The sequence below is a fragment of the Bos indicus genome, chromosome 20 (assembly GCF_029378745.1).
Source record: "Bos indicus isolate NIAB-ARS_2022 breed Sahiwal x Tharparkar chromosome 20, NIAB-ARS_B.indTharparkar_mat_pri_1.0, whole genome shotgun sequence".
Lineage (NCBI taxonomy): Eukaryota > Metazoa > Chordata > Mammalia > Artiodactyla > Bovidae > Bos > Bos indicus.
In genome coordinates this window covers 53,444,436-53,458,756 of record NC_091779.1, presented here as the reverse complement: position 1 = coordinate 53,458,756, position 14,321 = coordinate 53,444,436, and the positions used below count along the sequence as shown (strand labels likewise).

At 35.0% G+C, this 14,321-nt stretch overlaps 1 protein-coding gene across 7 annotated transcripts in view; it reads right to left on the bottom strand.

The window, feature by feature from the left end:
• CDH18 (cadherin 18) overlaps positions 1-14,321 on the bottom strand; it is a 1,273,978-nt gene that overhangs the window by 290,566 nt on the left and 969,091 nt on the right. For all 7 annotated transcript variants that reach the window (XM_070774814.1, XM_070774815.1, XM_070774813.1 and 4 more), the window contains one exon: positions 12,632-12,926. In XM_070774814.1, coding sequence (XP_070630915.1) covers positions 12,632-12,926 — 295 coding nt within the window. The remainder of the gene's footprint in view (positions 1-12,631; positions 12,927-14,321) is intronic.

Genomic DNA, 14,321 nt, shown 5'->3' with positions numbered 1-14,321 from the left:
TTGTCCTTTTGTCAACAATTCATCAACCATATATGAATGGGTACTTCTGAGCTCTTTATTCTGGTCCATTGATCTGTGTCTGTTTTTATGCCAATGCTGTACTGTTTTTATCACTACAGCCTTATAATATGGTTTGAAGTCAGGAGTGTGATGCCTCTACATTTATTCTTTTTCATGACTGCTTTGGCTATTTGGAGCCTCTTGAGGATCAATACAAATTTTAGGATTGCTTTTTTCTATTTCTATGGAAAACAATATTGAGGTTTTCATAGGGATTTTGTTAAATCTGTAGATTACTTTAGGAAGTATGGACATTTTAATAAAATTCTTACAATCTGTGAAAATGGAATACTTTTCTATTTATTTGGTCTCCTTCAATTTCTTTCTTCAATATCTTATAATTTTCATTGTACAGATCTTTGACTTCCTCTAGTATATTTACTCCTAAATATTTTATTCTTTTTGATGTTATTTTAAATGGAAGTATTTTCTTAATTTCTCTTTATAATGTAAAATGAATGATATTCTGAGCCATAAATTCTGATGTGGTTTGTTACAAAAGAAAAGCTAACTGATAGAGAAGAAAAGTTATGAGAAGGAAGTTAAGAAGGAAATTTTTCTCCAATATATGATTCATCACTTGTCCTGTGTAATTGTTCATATTCACTCTGACCTACCATGTGGAATTGTAATGTCAGCTTCACTTTACTGAAATTATCTGATCCTGAAGTTATGCCCCAGGGTAATAATTTTAAAATGGCTATAGAATCCTGGAAGATATCCAGGTGAAGCTCCCAAGATATTTGGGCAGAACTAAATCAGTTCCCCAACAAGCAGCACAATAAAATAAGCACAGCTTGTGTCTCTTCTTGTTGCTTTGCAACAAAGAACGCAGCTGCAAATGGAAATAGGTCTGGGGTTTAGAGATTGGAAGGGGACAAAAAAACATGAAAAGGATTAGAGATGTTTTACTACATCTACGAAGACAAGGGACCTTATAGAATATAAGGGTCATGTGGTAAAATTTCATATCCTCTCCTTACATGCCAAATTAAGTTTTAGTACTCCACTGAATTAGAGTTCATAAATATCATATTCATAATTTTATAAAATATTTTGTTCTCCCTCCAATGAACTGAAAACAATTATTCCTAAAATGTGTTACAATTTTAAAATGCTTTCAAGTAAGGTTTATTATTGTATATTTTATTAGCATACAGAAGAGAATAGGTAGAAATTTATTTATTTCCTTATAGATAAATTTCTGTGAATAACAAAGATGTAAAATTTATTTCCAAGATTGTGATTTCGTATGGTTTTCTTTGAAATAATTTCTATATATAAAGCATATTTTAAATTTAAGGTGATTACAATGCAACAAAATTAATGCTTTAAACTTTGTACTAAAATCTTCTGATTCCAGGTAAAATTTAGACCAGAATTGCAAAAATGTGGGTATACTTACATAAAAAAGAGACAAATGTATGTGTTTTTTTTTTAAAGAGATTTACCAATACACACAATTAAAAAAAAGACCCTTACTAATTTTGTGATAATAATATATGCTATTGTAACATCACTAAATATCTTAAAACGATGCCATTCCATCTGAGAGTGGCAATGCCATTTACAAATAAGATTTATCCATTCTCTCTTGATTTCCCAAAGTCACACATGAACCTGAACATTGACTCCAAAAACAAGAAGTTTCATCTCAGGTTTTTTTCCTTCTTTATCTGCAATGACAATCAGTAACGTTAACTTTTCATCATTTCATATTTTTAGGACTCAGTTCTGAGCAACTAGACTTTTAATAAACTTATAGAAAATCAAATTAAAAAGGGCTTCTATAGAATAATGGATTGGAGATGGTAAAATCATCAAGACTGGAATGATAATAAACCACATACCACAGAAAAAAAGAACAAAAAATATGTTAAATGTATACTGATAAAATGTATACAAGCCTCATCATAGTCCTCTCAGGTGACATTTTCCCTCTATGGTATTATAATGTCATTCTGTCCACATAAGTTCATTTTGTTGAAGGCAACCACATTTTTAGCTAAGTTTAAGAGAAAGCAAAATGATAGCCAATAGCTTACTAGACACCGATTATAATCCAAAGGGTCTTTTTTAAATCAACGCTATAAAAACAGGCTTTTTTTTTTTTTTTTAATGACAGCCACAATGACTCTCATGCAACCACACTGTTACTCCTTCTATAAGCACAAATACTTTAACTTTACGCAGTGGTTTTCCTTGCTATTTTCATAAAGGTATCTATTCAAATATGACAGTTAACATCTAAACATGAAAACTGCTTACCCGGCAGAAAGAATTGGTTTCGGTCACAAGTATATAGCATGAGAGAGAAGGACATGGCAACCCGCTCCAGTGTTCTTGCTTGGAGAATCACAGGGACAGGGGAGCCTGGTGGGCTGCTGTCTATGGGGCCGCACAGAGTCAGACATGACTGAAGTGACTTAGCAGCAGCAGCAGCATACAGCATGAGCATTTTAACACTATGGGATTTTCTTTGACAAGTATTATTTTTAATAAGTATTTCTCCCTTTCATGTTTCTACTTTTAAATTGTTTTATTATTTTCTCTTGCATGTTTCTTGGGAGAGTGATTCTCAGCTGTGAGCAATTTTGGCCTCCAGAGATCTTCAAGCAATATCTGAAGACATCACAATATGGCAGCAAGAGGAGAGATGCTATTGGAATCTAACCAGTAGAGAGACCAGGGATGCTGCTAAACATCCTACAATGCACAGGACAGTCCCCCACAACAAAGAATTATCCAGTCCAAAATGTTAGTATTGGCAATGCTGAAAAACTCTGTTTTGGAAGGATATGATTCCCTAGATAATAGTTGAAATTATGTGGTGTATGTAAATGCAAGAGATAAAGAAAAACCTTATATTAGAACATGCATCAAAAAGCACTTCAGTTTATTTTGCATCTTTATTAAAACACCTAGAATGTCAAGACTTTGTCTGCTGATTATTACTCACTGACAAGACATATATAACCAAATCATGCTTTTCTCACAGGCAATACAACACATAGCAATTACTGGGAGGGCTCCACAATATTTCTTAGCACTGTTGATCTACAAGAAACAACAATCTGATAAAAACGTGCACGCATGAGAGGTCCCCACAACAATCTGATAAAAAGGTGCACGCATGAGAAGTCCCTGGAGCTGCTTTCTCTTGCTTCCTCTGTTTTCTCAGAGCACATTTTGCAAAGCTCTACAGGGAACTCATCCGTTTTATGATGATTCTGCTTATTTCTCCTTAACCACACAGATACACACACACACACAAACTCTAAGCTATATAATTCTGCAGGGAAGAGAGAGGAATGTTTTTCATGATGTGTCCTTTATGCAAAATGCATTTATTTTTTCTCCTCATCTAAGCCAAAAAAAACCCCAAAAAGTCCATGTTTTATATAAGATTCAGAGTATATCTTCTCTGTCTGAAGCAGGGCTCTCAGTCCAACTGTACTGTTCCTCTACTTTTTGCTTATCAAATGCCATATTGAAAATTTGTTTACACATCTGCAACCTGCTCAAATGTAGGCACTTGTCTTTTTTTTTGTTTTACTGTTTTATTACTAGCCCATATCACAGTTCTAAGCATACTAAGTTCCTTCCCTTTTTCTCCTTTCCAGAATAATTAGACAACTTAAAGAATAAAGTATTTTTTAAGGACTGGATGATCCAAAACTCAATTAATGTGCATATGGTAAAACCAATGATCTTATTAGGCACCTTCTATTGTGAAAATTTTGTTGTCAACTATCCCACTCTTGTAAGCTATTATTAGTATTGGAAATTGATATAGCTTTAAATGTGAATGCTATTATTTTTTAGGATCATATATCACTTTTTATTATTTCATAAATAACATATATATATATCAGTTTAATAAAGAAGAATCATGACGTACTTCTGTTATACCAAATGAAACTGCAGCCTTCTTTTTTAGAAGAAATTGCTTTCACTGATGTGTGTGGTCTCCATATATTGCTATGCGTGCCTTCATATTCAGGAACACATATTCATTTAAAAAAAATGATGCTATTCCACACAGATTTCTGAAAATATTCTCACTAAAATACTCTGGATCTTTGAATGTCAGCATACACAGTTTAAATTCATTCATTTTAAGCCTGCCTAGGGTATCACTGTATGAAGAATAATTTGAGAACTTCACTATACTTTAAGTATGTTTTCTACTTTTCACCTCTGTGAACAATACTACAACATATGACTTTAGATATCAATGTCAGTATATCTATAAAAGAGTCTTTTATAATAAACTTATGTTCTTTTATTTATTTATTTTTAATATATGGTGACAGATTTTATTTATTTAATTATTTATTTTAATTTTGTTTTATTTTTAAACTTAGGATGGGGAACACATGTATACCTGTGGCAGATTCATTTTGATATTTGGCAAAACTTATGTTCTTTTAAAAATTTTGATAGATATTGCCAAATTACCCTCCAAAAAACTATGCAAATCAAAATTTCTGCTAATGCACACAAATAATTTTGTGAATTATCAAATTTTCATACTGTATAGGCCAACATTGCTTTCTCTTTCTCCTTTGTGGTTTTTAAATTCCTAGTGAAATTTGAAATGTTTTAATACAATTAACATTAATTTTCCTATGAATCTCCTGCTAATGTAATTTCCCCACGCTCATTTGATTGTCGTGCATTTTTCTTATTATTGAAACATTCTTTTTGTTATACTCAGTTGCTCATTCGTGTCTGACTCTGTGTGACCCCATGGACTGTAGTCCACCAGACTCTTCTGTCCATGGGGATTCTCCAAGCAAGAATACTAAAGTGGGTTGCCATGACCTCCTCCAGGGGATCTTCCCAACCCAGGGATCGAACCCAGTTCTCCCACATTGTAGGGGAATTCTTTACCTTCTGAGATACCAGGGAAGACTGAAACAGTTTCTTATGTAAGGAAAATTAGTACTTTGTCTGCCTTATGTGTTTGTATTTTAGTTTATTATCTTTCATCTTATTAAGCATAATTATTTGATATATTTATTTTCAACTGTTTATTCATTTAAATTCATATCTTATTTCTTACTATTAGATTCATATCTTACATTAAAAATCCTTCATCACATTTGTTTGTTTTACTTTTAAGTGGTTGCATTTTTTTTTAATTTTATTTTATTTTTAAACTTTATGTAATTGTATTAGTTTTGCCAAACATCAAAATGAATCCATCACAGGTATACATGTGCTCCCCCTCCTGAACCCTCCTCCCTCCTCCCTCCCCACACCATCCCTCCAGGTTGTCCCAGTGCACCAGCCCCAAGCATCCAGTATCGTGCATTGAACCTGGACTGGCATCTCGTTTCATACGTGATATTTTACATGTTTCAATGCCATTCTCCCAAATCTTCCCACCCTCTCCCTCTCCCACAGAGTCCATAAGACTGTTCCATACATCAGAGTCACTTTTGCTGTCTCGTACACAGGGTTATTGTTATCATCTTTCTAAATTCCATAAGTGGTTGCATTTTTATAAGCATATTGAATGTTTCAGTTTTATATACCTTAATTGCAGATTTATTTACCATTTATATTGTTCTTAAGTGTTGGGGAAAACACTGTTTCACATCACCCAACACTGTAACCATACCTGATCTGAACTCCACTCCTTAGCTCAGTTCATACAGATATTTTCCACTCCAGAAAGTGGCCCTGGACTAGTCCATTCACCTCACTGTCCACACCATCTGGGTTATCAAGGTTTTTCAGCTACCTGGAGCTTTTTCTTTCTCCACCCTATTTCTTTCTCCACACTATCGCTGATGCATGTATTTTGCGGTTGTGAGAGGGATTTGTATTAAAAAAGCATTTCCTTATCGGACCCCCTAGGGATTAGATTCTGGTATAAATTAATAGCTATTCCTTTATTTCCAGGCAATATTGGGTGAATTGCCCTTTGTATGGTATGTTGATGTTTAATCGCTAAGTTGCATGTGACTCTTTGTAACCCCATGGACTGTAGGCTCCTCTGTCCATGGGATTTCCCAGTCAAGTATACTGGAGTGGGTTGCCATTTTCCTCTCTATGTGATGTTCTCAACCCAGGGATTGTAACCATCACAAAATGCTACCTCTTGAACAAGAGGAACATTATAATAATATCAAATCTATTCCAATGAATTAAGGGGACCTTTACCTTTGGCCCAGTAAACTGTATGGATCCTGGAATATACTTTTCCTTGTTATAATTATTCCACAAATAGCTTGATCTAGATTTTGTGTTTTTTTTAACTGTATTCAAAATGGGAACTCAAAAGCTGAAGCTTAGACATCTCTTCCATTTGCACTTCTTACTAACCCTGTGATCTTGGGAAAATTAATCAATTCTATATTATTAGTTTTACCCTCTGTAAAACAAGAATAATTTGTAATGCTGACCTCAAGATGATACAAGCATGGGATTATTATGAACGACATGCAATGTCAGATACATAGTAAGTGCTCAATAAATATTCCTTGGAGTTGTTTTCAATGATCCTTATCACAACTGCTGTGGTCTCATGTGGTCTCATACTTCAACAAACCTAACTGGATATTTTATAGTAATCAACTTTTGATTTTCTGCAATACCAAAGTCAACATTCAAAACCTCAATCTCTTTTGATCCACTGATCAAAACTTTATGGAGCCAATCAGTTCTGTAGTTGATCGGAAGCAAGATTTAGTATTCTGAAATCGACTATTAGCTTCACCACTGCTAAGTCACTTCAGTCGTGTCTAACTCTGTGCGACCGCATAGACAGTAGACTACCAGGCTCCCCCATCCCTGGGATTCTCCAGGCAAGAACACTGGAGTGGGGTGCCATTTCCTTCTCCAATGCATGAAAGTGAAACGTGAAAGTGAAGTCGCTCAGTCATGTCTGACCCTCAGCGACCCCATGGACGGCAGCCTTCCAGGCTCCTCTGTCCATGGGATTCTCCAGGCAAGAACACTGGAGTGGGGTGCCATTGCCTTCTCCACCACAGACAGAAAGAAAAACTGCTGCCCCAGCAAAATCATCTAGCATGACAATTATACAAGTAGAGATGGTAAACAGGAATGATTTTATGTATCATCCCCAAATCAAGCAACTTAATACAACTATATTGTATTAACAACATCACTGTTGTTCTGTGATGCTACAATCTTTCTTGTCATTCCTTTGTATTCAGTATTAGATTCAATTCTTTGGTTAGTGCGCTGTGTGCTGTGTGCTGTGCTTAGTTGCTCAGTTGGGTCTGACTCTGTGACACCATGGACTGCAGCCTGCCAGGCTCCTGGCTTCATGTTAAAACCGAGAATTTGTCTGAGTACCAATTCAGACTGAATACAGCTGCATGCATCTGAAATCCAACTTGGTAACATAAAAAGACGAGATTTACTTTCCTAAGGAAGCTCTTGGGATTCACAGACCAGGTCTGGAGCATCAGTTCTGAGATGGATCATCCTTCCGGGCCCTTTTATCTTTCTGATCCATCTCACTTAGCAACAGGCTTTCATCTTTATGGTTTCAAGTGGCTGCTGTATTTTGAGACCCCATCTGCTTTAGGCAACAAGGAAAATGGCAATGGGTAAAATATCTGTGCCAGGTGTGTCTTTTTGGCAGAAAGCCTGTGTCTTTCCTGAAAGTTCCACCTACTGGCCTCCACTTAACATCCTACTATTTAGAATTACATCACATGGTCATTTTTAGGTGAAAAAAAATTGTAATAAGTGAACATTTAATTCTGAATAGTGTCAACCTGAGCAAACTATAGGGAAAGAGAGGCTGAATAGTAGATACCTAACATCATTTACCTACAGGGAAGAAGCATGATTCTATTGTTTGTGTCAAATGGCATATTGTTTAAATTTTCATTTTTAATTAGAGGATAATTACTTTACAATATTGTGATGGTTTCTGCCATACATCAACATTAGTTAGCATCAGGTATTCATATGTCCGCTACCTCTTGAACCTCCCTCCTACTTCCCTCCCCATCCCACTCTTCTAGTTTGTTAAAGAGTACCAGCTTTGGGTGCCCAGCGTCAAACAGCAAATCCCCACTGACTATTTTACATATGACAATATGTATGTTTCAATGCTATTCTCTCAAATCACCCTACCCTCTCCTTGCAGCAAAGGCCATATCTATCAAGAGTACTAGAGAACAACACTATCTTCTAATCACTCTTCCTTCCTCCAAGCTCATTCCTTAAAACCTCTTACATTAGAGACCGGCAAACTTTTCCTATAATAAGCAACACAGGAAATGTTTCAGGCTCTGTGAGCCATAATGTTAGCTGCAACTATAGCTCTGCTACCACAGTACCTAGACTATCATAGGCAAGATTTACACGAATGGGTACAGATTTGTTCTAGTAAAATTTTGTTTACAAAAACAGACAGTGAGAACCTACTGTATAGCACAGGGGAAAAAAAAAAGGTAGAATCTGTTTGGAAAACATATATTAAATTAATCTTAAAAATGCATTCCAATATACATTAGGTACACACACATACTATTTGATTTCATTTTTATGAGGTACCTAGAATTGTCAAATTCATAGACTCAGAAAGTACATTGGTAGATGCCAGGGGCTGGGTACAGGAGTCAGGCAGGCAAATGGGGAATTAGTGTCTAATGAGGACACAGTTCCATTTTTGCCTCTGTGCTCCGTCTTGTCTGACTCTTTGTGATCCCCAAGACTGTAGCCCTCCAGGCTCCTCTGTCCATAGGGTTTCCAAGGCAAGAATACTGGAGGCGGCTGTCATTTCCCCCTCCAGCGGATCTTCCCCACTCAGGGATTGAACCCTCGTTTCTCATGTCTCTTGCATTGCAAGGTGTGCATTCTTTACCACTGAGCCACCTGGGAAGCCCCAAGTTCCAGTTTAGGAAGGTAATAAAGTCAAGGGATGCATGATGGTGAGTGCTGCACAACGATGTGACTGCACTTATTGCCTCTGAACTGTACAATTAAATATGGTTATAATAGTATGTTTTATATTATGTGACTTTTACCACAACAAAATAGAAAAAAAACAAAAAACCAGAAGCCTGGATTTGTGTCCACTGTCATGGTTTGCTGGTCCCTCTTGTACCATATTACTAGCTATTTTGTGGTTATTTGTGTATTTTTTATTTCTAAAATCAGAGGCAGTGCAAATATCCCTTATTCTTAGCCCACAATGTAAAGCAAATTCTTTACTATGCTAACATCCATATCACTTTCTATATGTTCATATTACAGTGTGCAGTAGATGCTATTATGGTGTTTTATGTGTTTATTTTTCCATGATGAGTTCAAAAACACACACATACACACACAATATGATTTCCAATATTCAGCCTATAGCTTGCCATACTGTTTCACCAGAAATCACGCCTGGACCCACAGTACAAGACAGACTGAAAGCCTACTCTGCTTTGTCCTTTTTCTCCAGTACTTTCAGACATTAAATTTTCTCCTTCAACAAGGCTTGTCTCTGTAAAAGAACTTAAAAATATAGTTGATCTTGGAACAATTTGGGGATTTAAGACACCAACTTCCCTCCTGCAGTCAAAATGCATATGTGACTTGTTACAGTTGGCCCTCGAATAGAAGGTTCCTATAAGGGGACTCGCACAGTTCACACCTGTGTCGCTCAAGGGTCAGCTATACTAGTATTGCCCATTTCTACCCTTCTCTCTGAGTCTTAGATGAGGGCTGAAATGTTTTGGCTTGCTCCTAAGTCCTTCAGCCTTAGATGCAATGATTTCTTTAGGCTTCATGATTCCTAAAAGCCCAGTATCACTCAACATGCTCTCATGTACTCACTTTGCTTTAACTGTGTTCACACATAGGTACATAGTTTAGATTGCACTTATAATAACTTTTTTCTCCTCTTATTATTTTCTTTGGCTTTTTGATCTCTGTTTTGATTGATTTCAACTATTTTCTATGTCAACTATTTTCCCAAGCATTTCTCTAGATAAAGTTGGAGGATGATACAGACTACCCTGGTGATTCAATGGTTAAAACTTCACACTTTCAGTGCAGAAGACGTGGGTTTGATCCCTGGTCAGGGAACTAAGATCTCCTATGCTGTGTGGTGCCGCCAAAGAAATTCTTAAAAAGGTAGAAGGATGATATACTTTCTGGATTCCTTTCTAAATATTTCTTTCATGCTAACAGATATATCATGTTTTTGATTGAGTGAAGGATTTGGTGTTCTGCCTTTTCTCTGAAGGCTGACAATGGTATTAAATTATTAACCACAATCCAGTATTTCAAGTGACAAATATGATGTGAAAATATCTTTTCCTAGTAAGTAACTTTTAAAAATCTGAAGTCTATACCATTTTTTCTTCATTCATAGGCTTTAGGAAAACTTTTCCAGCATCCAACTAAGTTTGATGCTTTTCCAATTAATCCTTCCTGCAATACAGAAAGTTTATTCAAGTTGTAAATTCTGTATATTCTACACCTAGATGTTTTTTAAAAAATGTTACTGTTCCTCTCCTTCATCTGCTGTTTCTTGCATTCTGGGAATATATGTTATTCCCACACTATGTGTATTTAATATATCCTCTAAGTCTCATCTATTTCTCACAATTTCCATATATTTGTATTTTTGTTCTCTGATTTTTAGCTCCTTCTTCCAGTCTTGGAAGTTCTTAAGTTCCAGGAAAACAATTTGGGTCTTATCACTGACTCTATGTGCCTCAATGTGCATATTGATTTTCTGTTGTTTACTTATTGTAGAAAACATGGCTTTTAGGAATCTCTCTGCAGTGTCCTTAAAACAAGAGTGCTCTGATAACCTAGTGTTGAGTACTATTTTTTGGTAATGACTTCTGTGCCTGTTTTCTTTGGTGCTTTGCCTCCCAGAGTGATGGTCAGTTTCCAGGGTGCTCCCTGGGGTTCTTATGTGGCCCCTGGCAATACCTTATCAGTGACTCTCACAAGTGATGGAGTCACAGAGCTCTTTGCTTCTGTAAGGAGATGATCGGCAAATGTGCTGTCAGTCCCTTGACAAGGTTCCAGAAGAAAGTCTCTTCTGGAGTTTTTACACAAATTTTCACCTGCCAGAAATAATGGTGTTGAGTCTCTTAGCTTTGTGTGTGTGTGTTGGGGGGGCGGGGGAGGTGGGGGCGAGGTATTCCTTGCGGCTTGTGGGATCTTAACTCACCAACCAGCAACTGAACTTAAGCTCTTGGTAATTAAAGTGTGGAGTTCTAATGATTGTACCACCAGGGAATTCTCTTCAACTTTCTTAAGAGACCGAGGAGCCTGAGTGTCTTCGGGGCCTTTCCACTGGCTGTCTCAGACTAGACCCTGCATTCTACTCTGGTCTCTGGGGAGTCCATTTGGCAATTGCTTTCTCCCTGGAGATTCTGTTTAAGAAGGAAAACTGAGTCTCTCTTTCTAAACTGATTCCCTCACAACTTAAGGAGCTATCTGCTTATCTCAGGAGAATTAAAATAGACTGGATTTGGGAAAACAAAAGAAATTGCAATCTCCTATTAAAAACCTTATATATATGAGACAAAGGATGTTAACAAAACATATTGCATTAACCATTTCAAAACAGATGTAAGTTAAACCATGTTGTTCATCTTCAATTCATAAGTGCCGCATTATCAACTATATCTCAATAAAACTGTATTTTCAAAATTTATATATATCCATTTGTACAGAGTGATTTGGTTAGTGACTATAATAACCTAATTCAATACCCATATATATAAAGTTAAGTATATAAAACATGTACTCAAAATATATTTTCTAAATCCAAACTTAGGGCCTTGCAGAGGTAATGAAAATATTTTCATCATAGTTGAACTTTATTTTAATTATATTTAGGAAATTCATCTTAGATAAAAATAAAATAAAATAGCTAGGTTTTAGAAATCACCAGAAGATTGGAAATCTCTATCATGACTTATCAAATACAGTGTAGGCTCTATATTCAGGAGAGACTGGGGTCAATTTCTTCATGGCAATTCATAAAAGAACTTGGGAAAATCACTTACATACTGTATATCAGTTTGTATAGCTTTAATGTGGCATTTAAAATATTTCACATGGTTATCATATATTTTAAAATAAAGGATGCAAATGCTTAAGGGTTTCTGCAAATTTTGTTGATTAATATAACTATTGCTTGGACTATCAGTCCTATTATAATTTAATCATAACTTGAAAGTTGAAAACACATAGCAATAGATTTCCAACATTCTACTGTATGTGTTGACACAAACTGTCACTAATTGTGTTGGTATGGTAAAAAAAAAAAAAAAAATTACACCAATTAAGCAAGGATTGCAAGTATTTTATCATGTATGAATGGTTTTTCCTTGAGATCAAGTTGTTACTTACACTAACAACTCCAGAAATTTGTTTTAATAAATACTAGGACAGCTAGCAGAAATATTCCTGAAAACTTTAGGCTATAGGCAATTATTAAAATATTTGGAATTTCTTCAAATTTCTTCACACCCCCCAAATATTTAAATATTAGTCTTCAAAATATTATTTTATATCTTCAAAAATATATTAACTTCCAAAATATAAAAATGATTTATCTTACCCATATCCGACATTTCAGGCACAGTTACAATGTATGGTCCATCTGTGAACTTTGGAGCATTGTCATTGATGTCTTGCACTTTGATGATAAACTCAGATTCAGGCTCAAGGGGCTTGTTTGTTCGTCTGTCAATAGCCTGCGCGTGAAGTACATAGTGGGTCTTCTGCTCCCTGTCTAGGCTTTTTGTTGAGTGGATGTCACCAGTGGTATCATCAATGATAAAAATAGTCCCAGCACCTTCTCCAGTAAGGATGTACTTGACAGACCCATCACCTTTGTCAGAATTGGAGTGCAGCTGTAGACAAAGATGGAAAAATTTAAGATAATATTATATTCCAACCTTACATGGTGTTCTCTGAAAATTGCCTATCTATAATTTAATACTTAGTTTGGTTATGACCATTTTCTTCTCTCCAATGTCCCAGGTGTTGCTAAAATCATGTTTATCTGCAGTTTTTCTCTACTTGGTATAAATAGGGATATTTTATTATGTTCTAAGAGACTTAATTATTGAAGAAAAATTAATGAGCAATACTTATTAAAAGCATAACCCTTGCTGTCATTATACTAAATCAATGTTTTGTTACCTATACAGAATAAAATTGTAAAAGAAACTACCAGTAAATCACAGTTGTCTTCCTTATTTCCACAGGGAATTAAAAAAAAACAAAACTAAGAATTAACTGCTTGCCATTATATTTCAATATTAAAATTTTAAAAATATTATAGTAAAATTTGAGATTCAAATTATTTATTAAAATTTCCACAAAATGGACACTTATTTATTACAGGAATGTTAATTTTATAATTTGGAAAAACAAATATCTTCCAGATTGCTAAATTAAAAAAAAAAAAAAACCTTGTGATGGAATATTCTCTTTCTTGAAAAATTATGAAACTTTACACTCTAAATGGCAGTATAGATTTAATCAGTAAGTAGGCCCTGATTTTTAATTGAGATACACTAATAAATCTCACTTGTAAAACTAAAATGATTGAATTTTGTTTGAATAGACATTATAGGAGTAATATTTCAGCAGAGGTCTTCAATAAGAAAGATATTGTACATTAAGATAATTTAAAAACTTTTTATCATTTAAATATTAGCAAATGCTTTTAAACTGCATATAATTCACACAATGAATTATAACATCGAAGTTCAGTTAATATTTCTATGAATAGCATTGCTATATTTCTAGCTGAGAACATCCACAGTATTTTCTTAAATCTCAAACACATACTTGAAAAATTGTTTCTCCCAAGAGATCTGAACAGTTATCCTTCACACGGAACCTTTTTGGTCACATAACCACAACTACTCACCTTTGCACATTTCTGACACTCTGAAACACTGAAAATATATAACCTTGTTCACATAGCATTTTGGTTTCTAGCCAAGGTAAAAAATTTCAAGGTTTATGTTAAAGTCTCTGAACTCTTAGAAGACATTTTTAAAGATAAAATATAGAAAAAAGATAATATAAGGAAAGGACTATTTCAACGGGAAAATGAAGGGGTCCAAAACATAAATAACAGTACATCAGGAAAAACTGTACTTGTTTCTTGAAAACACATAAGACATAATCAGGGATAAAATTTTGATAGGCATCACTCAGATTCAACAAATTAAATAATTTCCAAACTGATTTTTTTGGAGTTTTTCTAAAAAGGAGTAAAACTACATTAGCAG